This window comes from Sitophilus oryzae, unplaced genomic scaffold (genome assembly GCF_002938485.1).
Source record: "Sitophilus oryzae breed Bouriz unplaced genomic scaffold, Soryzae_2.0 scaffold_1588_pilon_pilon, whole genome shotgun sequence".
Taxonomy (NCBI): domain Eukaryota; kingdom Metazoa; phylum Arthropoda; class Insecta; order Coleoptera; family Curculionidae; genus Sitophilus; species Sitophilus oryzae.
This window is the reverse complement of record NW_022146267.1, coordinates 1,064,337-1,084,223: the sequence shown is the minus strand read 5'-3', so window position 1 is coordinate 1,084,223 and position 19,887 is coordinate 1,064,337. Positions and strand designations below refer to the sequence as shown.

Here is a 19,887-nt window from a genome sequence, read left to right as displayed (position 1 = left end):
ATGTTAAGACGCAAAGACGTTCTGTTCTTGTTAAAAATTCAGCAATTCTGTAAATTCGGTAAATTTTCAAAGTTAAATATCTTGGCTATATTTAATTTATTTTAAAAATGGTAAATAGAGCAGATGTTGCTTTCGACCAGATCAACCAACCCTTAAAATACTTGCACTTATTTCTGAGACACCTTGTATATTACAGTAAAAATATAATATTTACGTACCCTATTAAATCCAGATTCCAAAAGGGAAGTTATGGTTATATCGTCCCGTTCAAATGCACTGTAAAATAGAAATTACAGAATTTATGGTTATTTAATGACATTTCGAGAATACGCAATCCTGTAGACAGGGTGTACGAAAAATGCACGGCTAAATTTCAGGAGCTGATTCCTCGTCAAAAAATATGGAAAATAATATTTTTTTTTGATAAAATTTAAAAAATGAGGACAAATCATGTTTTAACTACAGAAAAACTTGGCTTTTTAAAAACTTAAAAAATACATCTTTAAAATATTTCTTTTATAATAGAAAATTTTGATTTTATGCGCTTAAGTTTCTTTTTACAGTTTCCTCATTTCATGTTTTCATCTTAGAACTATTTTTTTTAAATCTTTATAAAACTTTTTTTGGATTGCATTTCGTGATTGTGTTTTATTTTGAAATTGGACATAAGGCTTTGACCAAGAAATTGGTTAAAACTTCAATAGCTTTTTGATTAAGCTATTTCAAACCAAAATCAACGAAATTTCTCTCAACTCGGTTTGCTAAGAAACGGAAAATTGGGTATTTTTGCTTCAAAAGTTCTCTCATACAAACACAAACAATACAACATGTTTCTATTACATACCTTTTCTTAACAACCGCAATCATAACTGTATGCTGACTTCCTCTCGTGTTCCTTATTGACCTGTAACAAACAAGACAAACTTACTTTGAAGTATCAACTTTGTTTTGAATGTACATTTTCCATATAAAAGCATATTTGAATTCTTTAAAGACATCTTTCAAAAGTAACATAAAATAGCAGACAATGTGCTTTGGAATAAGCAAAGATAATTTTTAACCAGAAAAAAACATTTGTGTATTATTGTTTAAAAAAAATTTAAAATATCTTTTTAGAAAGGCATTGTCTTGATATAATTAACTGACATGTATCATTAAATGTCTAATATACAGAGTGGTCCGAATTGTATTCCGGAAACTTCGGCAGCATATTCTGCAGATAAAAATAACCAAAAAAGTTCGTATAAATGTAGGTCCCAAAATGCTTAGTTTCCAGCATCTTCCGTTTGACAAAAAAGTAGGATAAGTTTGTGCAAACCGCATCCTCCTATCTTTACTTATAACGAAGATACCGTATGATTTCAAGCAAAATGGGACACCCTATACGTTTTTTTTTATTTTTACATTGTGTTCTTCTATCTGTTTGGACTTGATGTTTGATAACACACTTGTGAATGTGGTTGTAGGTTTTATTATTAATTTTGTCGTTGGTATTCTTTATTGCCATAAGAAATATACAGGGTGAGTCTTAAATAAGTGCAAATATTTTTAGGTGTAGTATACAGGGTGGTCTGAATTGTATTCCGGAAACTTCGGGAGCAAATTCTGCATATAAAAAGAAGTAAAAAACTTCTTATAAATGTATGTCCTAAAATGCTTAGTTTCGGAGATACAGAGTGTAGAAGTTTCATTTTTATTTCGATTTTTTCCAAATAATTTCTGAAGTAACGTCAATATTTGGATGAAAATTGGTGTCTGGGAGTTTTTTGACATGAGAAATTTGATTTTGATGTCAATATGACTCCTACTAGTAGAGGGCGCCACCTACTTGTGTTTTAACTGTTTTGAAGCGTAATAACTTTTTGTCCGTACCTGTATAAAACTACCGAGTGAAAAAATATACATCTCTGTGACTTTTTACGTAAAAAATATTCCTTTGTAAAACGAGCAACCGTTCTTAAGATATTTAGAATGGAAATAGTCAATACATGTCATGATTGACGAAAAATAAACACGTTGACTAGATAGTTATTTCACTGAAATATTAAATTTGGGAAATTTTTATTTTTTTTATGGTGCAAAAAGGCGCCTTCTACAAGTAGAAGTCATGTTTACGTCAAAATCTAATTTCTTATGTTAAAAAACTCCCAGACACCCATTTTCATCGAAATATTGATACTACTTTATAAATTATTTGGAAAAAATCGAAATAAAAATGAAATTTCTACTCCCTGTATCTCCGAAACTAAGCATTTTAGGACATACATTTATACGACTTTTTTTATTTATTTTTATCTGCAGAATATGCTGCCGAAGTTTCCGGAATACAGTTCGGACCACCCTGTATAACATTCTCGTGTCACAATTTTTGTTACCATGCTCCTCTGAAACGGCTTGACCGATTTTGATAACATTTTGTAGGTACCTATATTTAGTAGGTTTGAGAATAGGTTGTTATCTATTTTTTATACCCTTACTGATAAAGAGGTCCATCCCAATTTTTATTTTTATGTTTTGGACAATTTTTTTTATTTATTTATGATGTGACATTAAAAAATACATACAATCCTAAATCTTCACCCTTCTACTGTCAATCCCTATTTTTTAATAGGGTTTGTTTTTTTAATAATTTTAGTTACCAAATTTGTCCAAAACGGCTTGACTGATTTTGATGAAATTTGATATGTATGTTAAGTACGTCTGAGAATAGGTTGATATCTATTTTTTTACCCCTAAGTGATAAGGGTGGTCCACCCCAACTTTTAATTTTTATTTTTTGGACAAAGTTTTTATTTTATTTTTTAGATGTGCCATTAAAAATATATAAAACACTAAATTTTCACCCTTCTACCATCAACCTCAATTTTTTAATAGCGATATTAGTAATTCAATAATTTTCAACCCCGTGAATAATAATGACTGTTTTGGTTTGGTTTGGGCCCATAAAAAATATTTATATGACAAAACACAGCTAGTTATATATAATAATTTGTATTCTTTATGATAAGGTATTAACCTATATTATAGCGCAATGTGATCCTATAACAAAAAAAAAACATATAAAAAAAGTTTTTAATTATTTGAACAATTTATGATCAAAACTAGACTATAAAATAATTTACGGTTAGCTGTTACTACCAAGGAGTAATAAACATGGCAAATGTGGAACGCAAGTATCGTTTTACGCCTACTGTGATATAAAAAAAATATATATTAATGACATATTAAGATATAAAACAATGATGGTATTGATATCAGTTAATTATAGCAATATAATGTTATTAAAAAAACATTTTAATACATGCTTCTCACGTATAAGAAAATAACAAAGAAATGCGTCTCAGGTCTTAATAAATTATGAATAAAAAAATTAAATATGAGAATATTTGATTGTTTTCAATAGGAGTTCAATAAAGGCGAATTTATTCTATACTAATAAAGTGTTTTCAAGTAGATTTAAAGCCATTTTATCTCCAAATTTGTCTAACTAGAGTAAAACTAATATGAAATAATATAATGATGACCCTTCAGATGACACTTCAATACTATGGCAGGCCAAGGACATTGAGCATCTTAAGGGAATCATAAGCAAGGACTTATCCTTCATTAAAGAACGTGGTTTAACTCAAATCACCTTTGCTTAAATTTATCCAAAACGCATGTTGTTGGGCTTAGGTGTGACATCGCAAATCTACATTTCGAGGGGGGTTTGCTTGCAGGAATTCCTGCGACTAGATTCCCAGGAATTATTATTGATAGAAATCTGCGATTTGAAGACCATATTCTGGCCTTAAGTGGCAAGTTGTCTTCTGGATGCTTTGCTGTTAGGGCAATTAAGGAAGAACTAGGTTCACAAGTGGCAAGGACGGTCTATTTTAGTTTGTTTGAGTCTCACCTACGGTATGGAATACCATTCTGGGGTGTGGCTAATAAGGGTCTACTAAACATTCTTTTATTTTACAAAAAAGGCCGTACGATTTATTGTAAATGTACCACTTAACGAATCCTGGAGACAACACTTCAAAGCTCAAAAAATTCTTACACTACCATGTCTTTTTATTCTGGAAACATCATCCCTTATTTTTAAAAATCGTATCAGACTACAGGGTCCTATACCCAATATTGTTACCCCCCAAACCCTGAATCTGCCCTTACCACTTCCAAATAGCACATTGGTCAAAAGATCTATAATATATGAGGGCCGAAAGATCTTTAATCATCTGCCGGTTGCTTTAAGATTGGTTAATTCCATAAAAACCTTCCGGAGACTACTGAAAAGGAACTTTTTAAATAGGGCATTTTACAGCGTTGACGAATTCCTACCGGGGCTCCCTTTGATATTAGTGTTTAGAGTCTAGAATTGCTTGTTAGTCTGACTTATTCTTTTTAGCGTTATTGTTAATTTTCTCTTTATTCTGTATATTGTATATGTTATTTTACTTAATTGTTTACACCTATTTTTCTGAATACTGTTTGTTGTTTAAATGGATGTATTTCTATCTTATATTTACACAATTTTTTTTTATTTTAGGTTTAGATTTAGAAATATTTATGCTTTGTTAACAAAAATTTGTATATTTTTTAAACAATAAAGTACTTTTGAAATTGAAAATTGAAATGATGTAATGTTTACATTACGTATGGTGTCAGAAATAGTGTATCTAACTTCAGTGGGTAATTCTACAGATAAAAAAAACAAAAAATTCCTATAAACATATGCCCTGAAATGCTTCTCCTAGAAGTTACAGCCCTCGGAAGGTTAAATAAAAATAATATATTTTGTTGTTTATTTTTAAGAACATTGGTAAACCGTTTTTCCTAATACTTGGTACTAAAAGCGAATGGCTATTGTGAAAAATTCCGTAAAAGTCCTGAAAGGATACTTTCCAATAGGGTAGATAGTACTACTGGTAGTACTTCTTTTATCCTTATAGATACAGTAATTTCAACAAATAATATAAATAATATATATAATTATTATATATAATATATAACTGTTTTACGTAAAACAGGTGTTCTTTGTTTAGTTCGAAAAGGTAAACGGTTTTCAAGATACTTGCGTTTAAAGATTACGATGCATCGAAACCAAGACGTTACAATACAAGACGATAAAATGGTATTTTATCGTCGACCGAATTTTATCGCGAGTGAATTAATTTCGGGAGACGATAATGCAATTTTATCGTCATGTTCAAAATAATATTTTTTTCCATAGCGAGTTACGGTTTAAAAAATATTCAGAAATTATTATTTCGAGGAATTTATTACGAGTAGAAAAAATATTGTGCTGGGTTGGCGTTGGTTTTTATGTAATTTGACAAATTAATAAAGCTGTCTCTTTAGTTGTCAGTTTTGAGTCAATATTTTTTAATTCTCTTTCGTGTCGATTGCTGATTGAATTGGAGCCAGAAATGGCTCAAAACGAAATACGTAAATTACCAACAGATATTCAGGCTGAGGCGACAAACGCCATATTCAAACTACTTCCATTTAAATCCCGAATAACTTATGAAAAGGAATACAAAAATTTTCAAAAATGGAAGCAATTAAAAAACGTGCGAGAAGAAATAGTTAATAATAAGTTTTTAACCAATCCTCGCTGTTAAAGTATCATTTAATCGACCCTTACGGTTAAAGTACTATTTTATCTACGATTTTTGATATATATAAGGCAATTTTAACAGTTGCTATGGAAAAAACAAAATATATTATTTTTATTTAATCTTTTTAGGGCATATTATGTTCAAAGGAACTTTTGGTTTTATTTTTACCTGTAGAATCACCCATAGAAGTAAGATACACCATTTTTTTGACACCCTGTATAATATATTTCTGACAAAATAAATCAAATCTAAACTATTTGAAATGCATTTGTCTAATTTTAGCAAGGTTCAATCACACAAAACAAAAATTGTTTAACAGAAACTTTTATCGGAAAAGAACACAGAACGTACTTTCAAAATATAACGAAAAGCTCGCCCAGGGAAGAAATCTATAGAGCAAATACAATAACACCCTCCCAACTCGCGCTGGTACTCTATACAACTGAAAACTATAGAATAAATAAAAAGGAAATTCTATCTGAGAAACGCACTCGTACGAGCGAGTGCTTTGTTACGTTCGGCGCGATAGAACTTTGTTCAGCTTTATTAAATTTTAGTTTGGAAGTGATACGGCAAAGATATATACTTTCCATTAAGCTTCTCGTCTTTCAATGAGTCTTTTTTTTCAATTATAAAGAAGAGAAACAATGTTTTTATTAGGATTTTAAAAAATTGGGGACTTTTCACAGTTAAAAATTCAATCAAGCTGAAATAACTAGAGGGTAAATCCAGAGAATAAAATGTACCAATTGAAAAGTTGAGCTTTTTAGTAGAAATTTAAATATACTGAATATCAAAAAAGATAAACATCTATACCGGGTGTTTTTCAAAAATGTCTCACCTCTATTACTTTGTGTATTTGTGAACTTGTAACTAACGTAGGACTTATGGGAAGGGCAACCATATAGATCAATTGTGTCCCCATCTCTTGAGTTTTAACTCATCATACAGTTTCAGGGCGTTGCGTTGATAAAAGCCAGTATGTGAGACGGTTTTATAGAGGTTAGTTCTCCATCTCCGATATCAGTCGGACCAAAGTGTATGGAACGAATGGTCGTCGTTTCGGCGCACTCAGTGATAAGGTATTCTGGTATTTCTCCATTTTCCCACAGAATCTGCATTTGCCGTTGTTCCTTAGCTTCAATCTACCGAGGTGTTCATTTAGGAGACAGTGTTTCTTCTTCTTCTTTTACTTATTTGAGATCTAGTGGATCTGTGAGTTTTAAGGATGCCTCTGAAGGGGTTCTTTGGAGATGGACTGCCAACTGTCTTTCCATCTTTTTGGAGATCTTCCCGCCTGTCTCTTACCCATGGGTTTCCCTTCAAGAGCTTTGCGTGGTAGCCTGTTTTCTTCCATGCGTTTTACGTATACGAACCGTTGTCTTTTTCTTTGCCCACCCATAACCTCACTACGTCCTGTATTCCACATTGTTACCTGATATTTGTGTTTCTAATTCTATCTCTTCTAGTCTTTCCCATTATGGTTCTTAGATTCTTCATTTCAGCGACTCTTAACATGCTTTTGGTCTTGTTTGTTTCCTCTAGGATTTCTATGCCATATATGTCATACGTCATTATTGGTCTGATGCAGGTCTTATAAATTTTAATTTTGCTGTCTGTTCGTATGGGGAAGGGGTTTGTTCACACTATTTGCCTCAGACATCCTAACATGGCCGTTGCTCTGTTTATCTGGCTTTTCAGATCTTTCTCTGGATCATGGTAGTGCAACACATCCATTCCTAGGTATCTGAACTGTGATATTTGCTCAATAATTTTGTTTTCTACTACCTGTTTGTTTGCATCTTACGGGCTATTTAAAGAAAGTTAAGCATTTAGTTTTTTTCCGTAGAGATAATCATATTTAATACTCGACTTACTTGATAGAATTTATAAAGCTGTCTCTGCATATCGTCCTCTGTCTGCGCGATAATATCTGCATCATCAGCGTAACACACCATGCTAATTCTGTTCCGTCTCCCTTGGAGAGAAGACAGTGTACAGGAGGAGACAATGTACTGTTAAAAAACCTTCACCTTCAGAAGATTGTTCTTACTTAAATCAAGAAAATTTCTTCGAGTGTCTTAGACCGTTGAAGGATTCCCATTCCAGGTTACGGATTCAGTCTTCCAGATTCTTGAGCTTTAAGTTTCCACTCGGAAAGCAGAACAGTTCTGGTCCAGTTAGCGGAGTGTTCTAGCTAGAGCTATTTGCTTTTTGACTGCCTTCTAACCCTTTGTGAGCTGGCAGCCACAGAAGGAAGACGTTATTTATATATATTTTTGTAATGGTCTGTATATCAAATAAAAAACTTAGATTAAACTTTAGAGCTTAGAGCTTTCTAAAAACTACTATCGATGACGGTGCACCTCCATCGATGGCGCGACAAAACTTGTGGACACTGAGAAATGCAGATGTCGCATCATGAACCCCACCTTCTGAATCCTTTCCGCTGCAAAGGAAAATATGGAAGTCCCTCAATAGACTAAGAAGTGGGGTTGGCAGAACAAAAGATAACATGGCTAAATGGAAATTTCTTAGAGATCCATCAACATTATGCGAATGTGGTATCGAACAAACCACCAGACATCTATATAACTGCCCTCAGTGTCCAGTTTCTTGCACGCTTGACGACCTGTTGCAGGCCACAGCAAATGCCGTCGATGGAGCTTATTTTTGGTCTGATAATATTTAGGGTTTGTACAAATGTTCATATCTTTTAAATGTTATATTTGTAACTGTCATGAATTTTATCTTTGAATTTTTTTCTGTTTGTCTTTACACACTTTGTCTATTTTTTATTAGTATTTTTATATATTTTTGTACGAAACGCTTTTGACACTAATAAATAAATAATAATAAATAACAAATTTATCCCTGAAACCAGAGATACTCTATTTCGAGAAATTCAACCAATATTATTTAAAATTTCAATTATAATTAACAAAATATTTATATATTATGTAAAATTAATGTTATATGACCCTACCCCCATAATACAATGTACCAAAACATACCAAAAATAAAATTATAAACATTATCATATTAATTTCCTAGATAGAATATAATTTTGTGTGCATTTTCAAAATAATTAAACCAGAAATGTTACAAATGACGGATATAAAATTTATATAATATATTAAAATACTTAATTACATATTATTTAAATCGATATACAGCAACTGCATAAAAACGAATGATATATTAATTATATTTTGTAATATTCTCTTTACATCGCTTACCTAAATTATCGACTATAAAAGGCAGCGTAATATCATAAACAGACTCAATTTGTGTCTCATGTTAATAATAACAAAATATACCTTTATATTTTTGCATAGAAAAATTTTAATTAAATAAAACTCACATTTTATTTTTTTATGGGGCTTTTGTGAACTCTATTTTTCCGGTTCAACATTAGAACACCGGTTCCCATTAGAACACTGAAGTTACACTTCTTTTTGTAATGCCGTAAATACTATACGATAAAAAAACGGCTTCAAAGACGGCGGCGAATGACAATGGATGAGAATTTTGGCGAGGGCAAGACCTAGCATGCCATTTAATCGGCCACGTATATTACTGCCAGTTGGTCTTAAGAAGGTTGTAATTTTACGTTACTTTAAATGTGGTAGAGAATGATTCAGTATTAAAACTAAAAGAGTGTCGAACTTCCATTGTCTTTATTTATTTTGCTTACACAAAGTTTCGGTCAGAAGTATCACTAACCGTTATCAAGTGTGAACTAAACTAAATCCTAAAACTTCTGAGCCTATATACTAGAGCCGAAAATTCATTCGTGAATTTGTTGGGCGCAGTCAAGCATGACGTTTTCCACTAAGAACATCTGCGTTGGAGCGCTTTATGAGTGGTTGCAGTATTTTTGAAATTTCTATACTGGGATTGCTAAAGATTTTATTATTGTTAGAACCTACCAGATACGCAATCTAGAAAATTTTGTTACGCAGACGATATAGCCATAGCAACGGAACATGAATCGCTATATCAAACCCAAGAAACGCTTACAAAGGATCTCGCATCCTTGAATGCCTATTTTATAAAATGGAGACTTCAACCCAGTGCAAATAAGACAGAAAAGTGGCTACCTTCCATCTTAATAACAAGCTGGCGAATACTGAAATAAGCGTCCAGTTTGGTAACACCACTCTGCGTAATAACAAATATCCAAAATAACTGGGGATTACTCTAGACCGTACACTCTCATTTCGAAAACACCTAGAAAATATTGCTGGGAAAATCAGAACACGAAACAACATTATACAAAAACTTTGTGGTACTTCTTGGGGTGCAAAAGCAACAACACTTCGGATCCCCGCCCTTGGTCTGGTATTCAGTGTGGCAGAGTATTGTGCACCCGTGTGGTTGAACAGCCACCACACAAATCTCGTAGACAGACAGCTGAACAACACCATGCGGTTGATTACAGGGACAATCAGATGCACCCCTGGTTACTGGCTTCCAGTTTTGAGTAACATCCTACCTCCAAATCTACGCAGAAACGAGGCTCTTCTTAGAGAATTTGATAAAATAATAGCTACCCCAACGCTACCTGTTCATGAAACACTTCCTGCTTTACAGGTGAATAGACTTAAGTCGAGGAATCCACCTTTGCGAACAGCTGAACAACTAAAAAGCAGTAACTACAATTCTCGAGAACAGTGGCATCAGTTATGGAGAGAAATGGCCGATGCGCACCTATACTCCTGGTTCAAAAATAACTATTGCCATACACCGGGTACCGATCTAAACCGGAAAACATGGTCAACTTTGAATAGGATACGCTCTGGCCACGGAAGATGTGCGGATTCCCTTTATAAGTGGGGAAAATACCTTCCCCAGAATGTGATTGCGGATACCCTCACCAAACCATCCATCACATAACTAGAGAGTGCAACCTACGCGCTTATGGTGAAGACTGGAGGGACTTTCTGGAGGCTTCTCCATCAGCTTTGGAATGGATAGGGCATCTAGATGTTAATACATAGTGTTTGTAAATACGTTTTCTTTGTTGTCTTTTTATAATATACTTGTTTTTTTATATTTACATTGTAATGTTTTCATTTACATTGTAGTTTATTTTATGTCTATGTTTAAGTGTCTGGTTTTCTTGCATGTATATGAGCCATACGATAAATAAATAAATTGTTAGAAATGAATACGGCCTCTGTAAATTTGTGCTTTTTCCAAATTTTCTTTGTGGACAACCCGAGCTCCGACCATTTTATATTGTGGTGCTTGGACCACACGTGATCTGCAATGCCCGACTTCATTAATTGTTTCACCTCTTTGTGTATGTTTTTTATGTTCGTCAAGTCGTACATCTAGAGAACGTTTTGTCTCTCCATTATACGACTCACCGCACTCGGAAGGTACCTGGTAGATCAAAAACAAAACCTGAATCATCAAACCAAGAGAAAGAGCGTCTACCAGATACGTATATCGACCTTGCCAAAATTATTATCAATTGTCATTCCCAAGCCGTCTTTGACGCCGTTTATCATACATTATATGTAAATATGGCGTATTAAAAAAAACATAACTAATTCGTAAGTAACCATTTAATGCAAATAAAAAAAAATATATGTAGTCAAATTTTTGGTGGCAACGAATCTCAAAAATTTCCGAAATATATTTTTTCTTCCCACTCTACTGGCTTTAACAGAAACAAGTGGCCATTTCTGAGGTTGCCAAATAAAATAATACCCTTAATAAAGATGGAGTGTGACGTTAAAAGGGAGTCTCCAAACAAAACGCCCTCTTGGATAATTGAGTGAACCGGGAGAATTCATAAGGGCAAACAATTTCGGGTTTTTATTTGTTGCCCAACGAACTAACTTAACGATGCATGTAACAGAAACAGGGAAAGCATTAAAGAGCTGATGAACGTGTGATCAAAAAGTTTTATGATCAAGCCGGCTTGAACTTTGGCAGTTAAACAAAGTTAAGTGTTATTTCTCGGGAGAATTGTTTGTCGATATACAAAAACGTACGCTTGATCATAAAACGTCTTGATTGCATTGTGTTTATATTACTTATCATTTGATGATTTTTTAACTACCTATAGTATTAAAAACTTGCATTTTTATCTACCATATTGGTCAATTTATTTCCATGGTCTGTATTTTAATGCCATACGACAGAGATAAAAATACCAGTCGACAGTCAGAGAGACAAAATAAAAAGCAGCACATAGTATTGCCCGTGAAATAACAGGATAAATAAATAAAATATACTACCTAAGCAATTTATAACGATTTGGTCATCGAAACTGTGTGGTCTGGATTTTAACGTGTTAGACAGTGATGTAGACAGCTTAATGGAAAATCATATGTATTAATAAAAGATAAACATGGGTCGACATATTTCTTCTATGCGGTATTGCCGGATTTTGCATTAAAATTTCAAACCGCACAAACCGCGTTTACAAAAAATGTTACATCTATGTTAATGATTTTAACAGAACGTCAACGGTTTCTTGTAGACGTATCTGTTTTAAAAAATTAGAGTGTTCTCGAATAGTTAAATTTAAATATTTTAAATAGTTTTTTTTTCTTTATTCTTTGTATTTTTTTGCTTCCAACGACGGAAAGAGATAACTTTCCGAAACGTTAAGCATTTTTTTCTTTGTTAGGCAAATTTGTATTACTGTAAACATAACTTCTGACAAGCAGCGTCCGTTTAGGTTTAACGCAGAAGTATTTAAAAAAAGCTATTTTATTTTGTAGATTTTCTTGCAGTGCAGTGGTGAAATACCCATAAAGGATTTTTTTGGAGAGATGAATCCGCTACATAGGTATAGACATTTTTTATAATAGATTTAATTAAGAGGCGAAAGAATAAATAAATATCAGCAAAATATTAAGAGAGCTGGTACAAATGTAAGAATTTGACAACGCTGTTTCCGATACGCTTCAGTCCATACGCCAAAAATATGTATGGAAGGAAAGGATATGGAACGGAAGGGAAACGGAACGGATAGTGTGCATTGTCCTATTCATTTACATGATATAATATTTTATGTAAACGGAAGGGAAACGCAAGGTAGCTGATACGGAAGGTATAGTGAGAATAAACCTTTAATTGGATGATCAGCAGGGTATATAAGATCCTGTATCTCCTACGCGGAGCAAAGGGCTTCAGTGAAAGGTCTCCATCGGGTTCCATTTATGGAAATTCTTTTTGGTTCGTTCCATGTTGTGACCCAATTTATTAGAGCACGTCCAATATGAAACGTCTCAATGTTTGAGCAGGTAGGTCGTCCTTGTTTTCTTTTGCCTTGGAGATTCCACTCTGACGCTGATTTCTCTATGTTAGCATCAGGTTTCCGCAAAGTGTGACCTATCTATCTATCAAACTCCTTGTCGGTTTGTAAGATGAAGCAGGTCGGTGTTGCGTATAGAGTCCGGTCAAAATATTTATAGTATTTTTCTCAAGCAGCGATTGATAGTGGCGGTTGGTAGATATTTTTGTCACTCTCTCATGTCTTACAGCTATACCGGGTGTTGCATCGTCGAGCGGGACATAGGAAATCCCATGTAAATTTTAATGGAGTCAATTATTGGCTTCCCTAATTATTTTAGAGAATAATTCTATTTAGGTTTATTGAAGAGCACTAAAACCCACATTCAAAAGAATCACTTTAGATATTTTTGATTAGCCCGTTTACGAGTTATCGCCGATTTCTTTTTAAATATTTCTCCTTTCTTATTGCCCTGTATTTACTTATGAGCACCAGTCAAGGTAAAAGATAACTGTTAAATGAAGTTGTCATTTCAGAAATTTATCTATTTAGTGCTTTATTATTATTATTAAAAACTCATACCTACATCGAAAATATTAGCCATGAACTACACTACCGAAGAAAAAGTATTGATGATTAAATGGTATTATCAAGGAAATAGTTATCAAAAGGTGTCGGACATGTTTGCTGCTCTGTATCTGAATAGACCGATACCTGGAAAATCGACAATCGCAAGGAATATCCAGAGATTTGAGACCAAAGGTACCCTAATAAATAACTGCAGACGTGAAGCAAGGCAGGTAAAAAGAGAAGATGCAAGAAATGATACCGACTTGGAAGTTTTATTGTGCGTGGAAGAGAACGATGGAAAAATCAGCACAAGGAAACTTGAGGATGAAATAGGAATAGATCACACTACAGCGTTTCAAATGTTGAAATGACATAAATACTATTCCTTCAAATATGAAAAGCACCAAGATCTACGAGTTGGGGACGAAATACGGCGGCAGGCGTTTTGTTTTGATATGATGGAAAGAGCAAACACGGATAGGGAATTTTTAAAAAACATATGTTTCACTGACGAATGCACGTTTACCTTAAATAATGAACCCAATGTTCAAAATTATCGATATTGGAACAAAGAAAACCAACAAAGGTTTGTCGAAACAAGGACGCAACATCCAGAGAAAGTAAATGTTTGGGCAGGGATATTCCGACACAATATTATCGGGCTATTATTTCTTACGCGAAATTTAAATGCAGAATATTATTTGGAATTACTCGAAAATCATATTTTAGCTGCTTTACATGATGCCGCTAGGGAAAATCAGGAAGTTTGGTACCAAATGGATGACTGCCCGGCACATAGTACCCTGGCTGTTCGGGAATATTATTTAGACAATAGTTTTAACGGAAACGTTATTGGCCTAAATCATACAGTAAATTGGCCAGCAAGGTCTCCTGATATTTTGCCAAATGATTTCTTTCTCTGGGGTCATTTAGAAAACAGGATATACAAGGATAAAAAATACCCAAATCTAGACGAGTTAAAAAATGCTTTTTCTGCCGAATGCAATAGAATTTCAGTTTACCAACTAGCGAATGTAAGAAGAGAATTTTATGATCGCCTGGGTTATTGTCTAGCAGTCGATGGAGGAATATTTAAACATCTTTTTAAATCCTAAAGTTTTAACAATTTAATAGTACCTAAATTAATAAGTTAATGAATATTGTAATAACACTATAATTAACCTTGTAATTTTTTTCTTTAATTCATATTAATTTATATTTATCTTTAAGATTTCCGATGTAGGAATCAGTTTTCAATAATAATAATTAATAATAGCACTAAATAGGTAAATTACTGAAATGACAACTTCATTTGACAGTTATCTTTTACCTTGACTGGTGCTCATAAGTAAATACAGGGCCATAAGAAAGGAGAAATATTTAAAAAGAAATCGGCGATAACTCGTAAACGAGCTAATCAAAAATATCTAAAGTTATTTTTTGAATGTGGGTTTTAGTGCTCTTCAATAAACTAAATAGAATTATTCTCTAAAATAATTAGGGAAGTCAATAATTGACCCCATTAAAATTTACATGGGATTTCCTATGTCCCGTCCGACGACGCAACACCCAGTATAGTAGAACTGATATGACGTTAGAATTGAATATTCTTAATTTTGTTTCTATGGAGAGTTGACGGGAGGTCCAAATTGATTTAGTTATCTAAAGGCTCGCTGTGCCTCTCTGATTCTGCTGACAATATCCGCGTCTGCGTCACCGTTTCCTGTTACAGTGCTTCCCAGGTAAGTAAACCCTGTTAAGTTCTTGAGAGACATTTTTGTTTCCTACATTAAATGGAGTGTTGTTATTTGTGTTGATGCGCATTGATTTTGTTCTGTTTTTACTTAGTCCTATTTTGTCTGCTTCTGTTTTTTGGCGTCTGTTTTAGGCTTGTATAAGTGGAGGAAAACAAATTAATCACCGCGACCATCTATTGTCCCAGATTTGTCCCCCTTTCCTGAGTTATAATTCATCATACAGCCTCAAGGTTTTGAAAAAAAAAACAGTATCTCAGACGGTTTTACAGAGGTTAGTTCTCTATCTCTGATATCAGTCGTCGGCGCACTCACTGATCAGATGTTTTGATGTTTCCCTATTTTTCCTACAGAATCTGCATTGGCAGTTGTTTCTTAGCTTCAATCTTTTGAGGTGTTCGCTGAGGGGACATTTTTCTTAAATGTTTATTTGGGTGGTTTGAAATTTTGATGCAATATCTACTGACTGTTAAATCTCGTGACAATCATCCGAAGATTGTTCTTACTTAAATCAAGAAAAATCTTTGATTTTTCTCGGTCGTAAGTTCTGAAAAAATTCTTCTAGTGTTTGAGAGACCATTGAAAGATTCACATTCCAGGTTACGGATAAAGTCTTCCAAGTTCTTGAGTTCCGCTTTAAGTTGGTTTCCACCTGAAAATCAGAACGGTTCTGGTCCAGTTAGTGGAGTGTTCGCTGCTTTTCTAGCTGGATCATTTGCTTTCTATCCCAGAGATTGCCAGATCAGTAAAATTATATCGTAATTTTTTTACCACCGATAACCATACAAACCAACCGCCGTTAACCAGCAATAACAAGATTGATATAAAAAGTGTACAGAAGATTGCAAAATGAGCTATTGAAAGTTAGTCTATCGGTCAGTATAGCCATCGTAATGCTCATAAAAGAAATCAGGGTTACACTTATATAAGTAATACGTCTTGTATTTCTGAATGATTCAAAAACTCTCTTCATTACTCTTTCGTTCTTCTCTGTCTCTGCTCTAACCGAAAGTAAGAACCAGGGCAAAAACAAACCCAGAAAATTAATAAAGATAGAGCGGTGTGACGTCAGGGAGGGTCTCGAAACAGAAAGCTGCCCTGAATAATTCAGTCGACCGACCGAATTCTTTGGATAAGCGATTTTCGCCCTTCACCTGTTGCTCACGCCGCGCCGTCGGCCTTATCGATTCCGTGTCGCAGGAATAAGTTTTTAGGGTTGATTTTTGGTGAGGACGATGAGAGTCTGGCTTGACGTTATAGGAATTATATTACGTTGGGAGGATGACTTCGTTAGAAAAATCGATGGTGTATGTTCTATCGAATTTAATTTCTATATTTGACATTGAAGACATATAATAATAATACGTATATGTCAAGAAATATCGGGCGATCTTTAAGCAGTATTCCGTTGTAAAACCAGGTTAATCGCTTTGGTAAACTTTGGTAAAGATCGGTTAAAAAATATTGGTAAGTTACGGAAGAGTTAATAAAAATAAAATAGAAGAAATATCATGGCGTGTTTTAAATCTCAATATTTATATTATATTTGATAGTAATGGGATAACTCGAGCGAAAATTTGCTCAAATACTCGTTATTGAAATAACCGACATCGCTCGATTAAGAACGAGCGATGCAAGTGACCAGTTACGAGCGACGAACGCAAGCGATCCTAGAATGAAATAAATTGAAATCTGATTTTAATGTCACATACTCGATACAAAACCATGGCGAAATTTCTACATACATTGTAGGTAGCAAATTTATACGACGTTATCCGTTGCCTACCCGAGTGACAAAATTTTACGACCTATATCGACAATGCTTTAAACTAAACTAAATTAAGCGAATTACCTGTCGGTCATCGCTTGCTACTTGCCATTCCTCACCGAAAGAATATGTGCTCTGCGCAGGCAACTTACAGCTTGGCGTTACGAGTTGCGAGTACAACAAGCGACGGGCGAAAAACTGTATTTTTAAACACGAGCGACATTTCGCTCGAGCGATCGCTCGATTGTTGAAATCGCTTGGAGCTCGAGTACACGATTATTAAAATTAATCGGTTTTTCCCGTTACTAATATTTGGTATTGATGCTTGATTCATCTTTTCAATGGAGTTTAATGTTTAAAAATACTCTGTAAAAAAGCTGTTTAACACGTCATATAGTCCAGGATATTTCGCCAGCGAAAGGGAAATCTAAATAACAAAGCCTACAGGGTGGCGCAACCTCATTCACCTCGGTTGATTATACGAAAACGGAAAGATGTAGAAACAAAATATTTTATGGGTATATGTGGGAAGGCAATGTGCGTAATTTAAAATTATTTTGAAATGTACAGGGTGTTTCAGAACTAAGATCCATACCAAAGTTATATTTTTTCTTATGGAACACCCGGTATTTTATTTCATTTTTGGATTCTTGGGCCCAAAAAAGGTATTTTTTATAAGTGTTAAATATGTTTAAAATTTTTGGTTTTTGAGGTATTTAAAGATATTCAAAAATGCATGCTACAATTGAACAGATTATTAACACCCTCTACATTGCTTTTCAGAACTAATTCTTTTGCTGACTTTTAAGCCAGAGAAATAAACTTTACTGAAAAATTTTATTGTTTCGTTTAATATTTAACCTAACCTAAACAACACGGTTGAGTTTTGTCTATCTTTCTGTCATTTGGCTCTAGTAACGTGACGGTGGCGTGATGTTTTTTTTTATCAAAAATTGATTGGGATTGCCTCAGAACAAATTTTCCATTATAACTAGTTTTGCCTGAGGTCTAACTGAGGGTAACTCTAATTTCACAATCGAAAGCGCCAACAAATAAGAAAATATACGTGTTTTTGTAATAATCTACTTATAACTAAAAGTATCTAGATACGCTACTGTAAGCATGGCTAAATATAAAAAAAACGTAATGACACTTACCGTCGAATTACCAATTCCGGGTTAGAATAGTCCACCTCTTTACAAACTATGCACTGGCGAACCATCGTAGATAGTTAAAAACTACTTTAAATAGTTTTCTTTGAAATAAACCGTAATAATTATTAGAAAGTTGTTCAAAACCTACAAAAACTTTCAACTACCGCAGAAAACTCACAACCGCGCGCTGTCAAATATAAATTGAAGGAAAACAAATGAAAACGTCAAACGTCAGCGTAATTTCTACAGATTTCTACAATTTCGTAGTAAAGAAGAATCCGCAGCGGTGCCGCCAGTTGTCATTGTAATTTCCCAAATATAATTTAATTAGGAAACTAAAAATAATTTCAAAGGTATAATCCTGGCACAATCTATGTATATTAATTAAAGTTATATACCTATACAAATATTTACTTTAACGTTTCTATAGGTACCCAAAAACATTAATAACAATAATAACATTTTGAACTCGAACCGTATTCTATCACATACCGCGTAAATCTGTCATCGTCGATTTTTGCGGAACACGGTTCGTGATTGCGATAAAATGTGAATTGTTTTGTCTCCCTTTATTTAGATGTCTTTGGGATTGACCTTGCCAAAATTATCATTAATTGTGATTCCCTAGATACCTTTGACGCCTTTTTTATCTTACAGTATTATTGCGCCAAATATTATTGTAGGGAATAATTAATTAATAATAATAGCTCCCATATATAGCGTTAACGCCTTGGGAGTAGCAAGGTACAGCTTGCCATACTAGAGCCCTTCGGTATACAAGGAAGGTAATGTAGCTAGCACTACGCTTCAACCGCCTATCATTACCTCAGGATTGTGAATCCTAAGTACTCATTTCAGACTGAGTCGACCTAGGTACCCAAACTATTTTTATTTTAATAAAAATAGTCGGCTGATGCAATGCCGGGTGTGGGGTTCAAACCCACTACCTTGAGATTGGTAGACGAGAGCCTGTACCTCTACGCCACCGGGCACCTTGGGAATAATTAATTAATAGTATTAATATACAGTATGATCGAGAAAAAACGGCGTCAGCGTTGGCTATGAAATGAAGATCGCTGTCATTTTATATGTAAATTTATATGGGAAATGTCATCGATCGTCATTTCCCAGCCAACTGGACGCCGTTTTTTTTTCGATCATACGGTATTAAGTAGTTTAGTTACGTTATCTAGTTCGATATTACCAAACATAAAAAAGTGTGTCTCATAACCACAATAGTTATGAAAATTTAGTTTAAACATGTTATATAACACCCTAAAAATTATTGAATACATCATAGTAATATTAAACAATACCCCACAAAAATACAATGTCGGGTTTTTAATTAGGATTTTTAAATCAGATTGCAAAGTTCGACGACAGTTCTCAATTTCCAATCTGATTAAGATGCTAATTGAATGTTCGAATTTTGAGCGGAACAAATTTAAGGTTGACAGATGGCTGAATAATTGACGACAATGGCCAATTACGCTTCCATAGTGTGAAGTGCCAATTAATATGTATGCGACAATGCATTCGAACGTCAAATTGTAAATCAAATTGCCAAACAGTAATGAAATGGTGAATACAAGTGCATGCTTTAATTTGGCTGTAGTGTGAAAGAAACGCTTTTTGATGCATAAGAACTTTTCGAAATAAAGTTGCAGTCACATACTATTATAATTAATAAATAACAAGTAAATATGTAAAATCTTTGTTTGTTTTTTGGTTAAAATGATTTTTTTTAATTGTTAATTAATGAATATAGGCCAGTCAATCT

The 19,887-nt window shown here is 33.8% G+C and overlaps 1 protein-coding gene across 5 annotated transcripts in view; it reads right to left on the bottom strand.

Annotated features, from left to right (window-relative positions):
- The window catches only part of LOC115879817 (high affinity cAMP-specific and IBMX-insensitive 3',5'-cyclic phosphodiesterase 8), a 511,035-nt gene that overhangs the window by 104,730 nt on the left and 386,418 nt on the right, over positions 1 to 19,887 (bottom strand). For all 5 annotated transcript variants that reach the window (XM_030896822.1, XM_030896824.1, XM_030896823.1 and 2 more), the window contains 2 exons: positions 845 to 904; positions 219 to 276 (listed from right to left, as the gene is read on the bottom strand). In XM_030896822.1, coding sequence (XP_030752682.1) covers positions 219 to 276; positions 845 to 904 — 118 coding nt within the window. The remainder of the gene's footprint in view (positions 1 to 218; positions 277 to 844; positions 905 to 19,887) is intronic.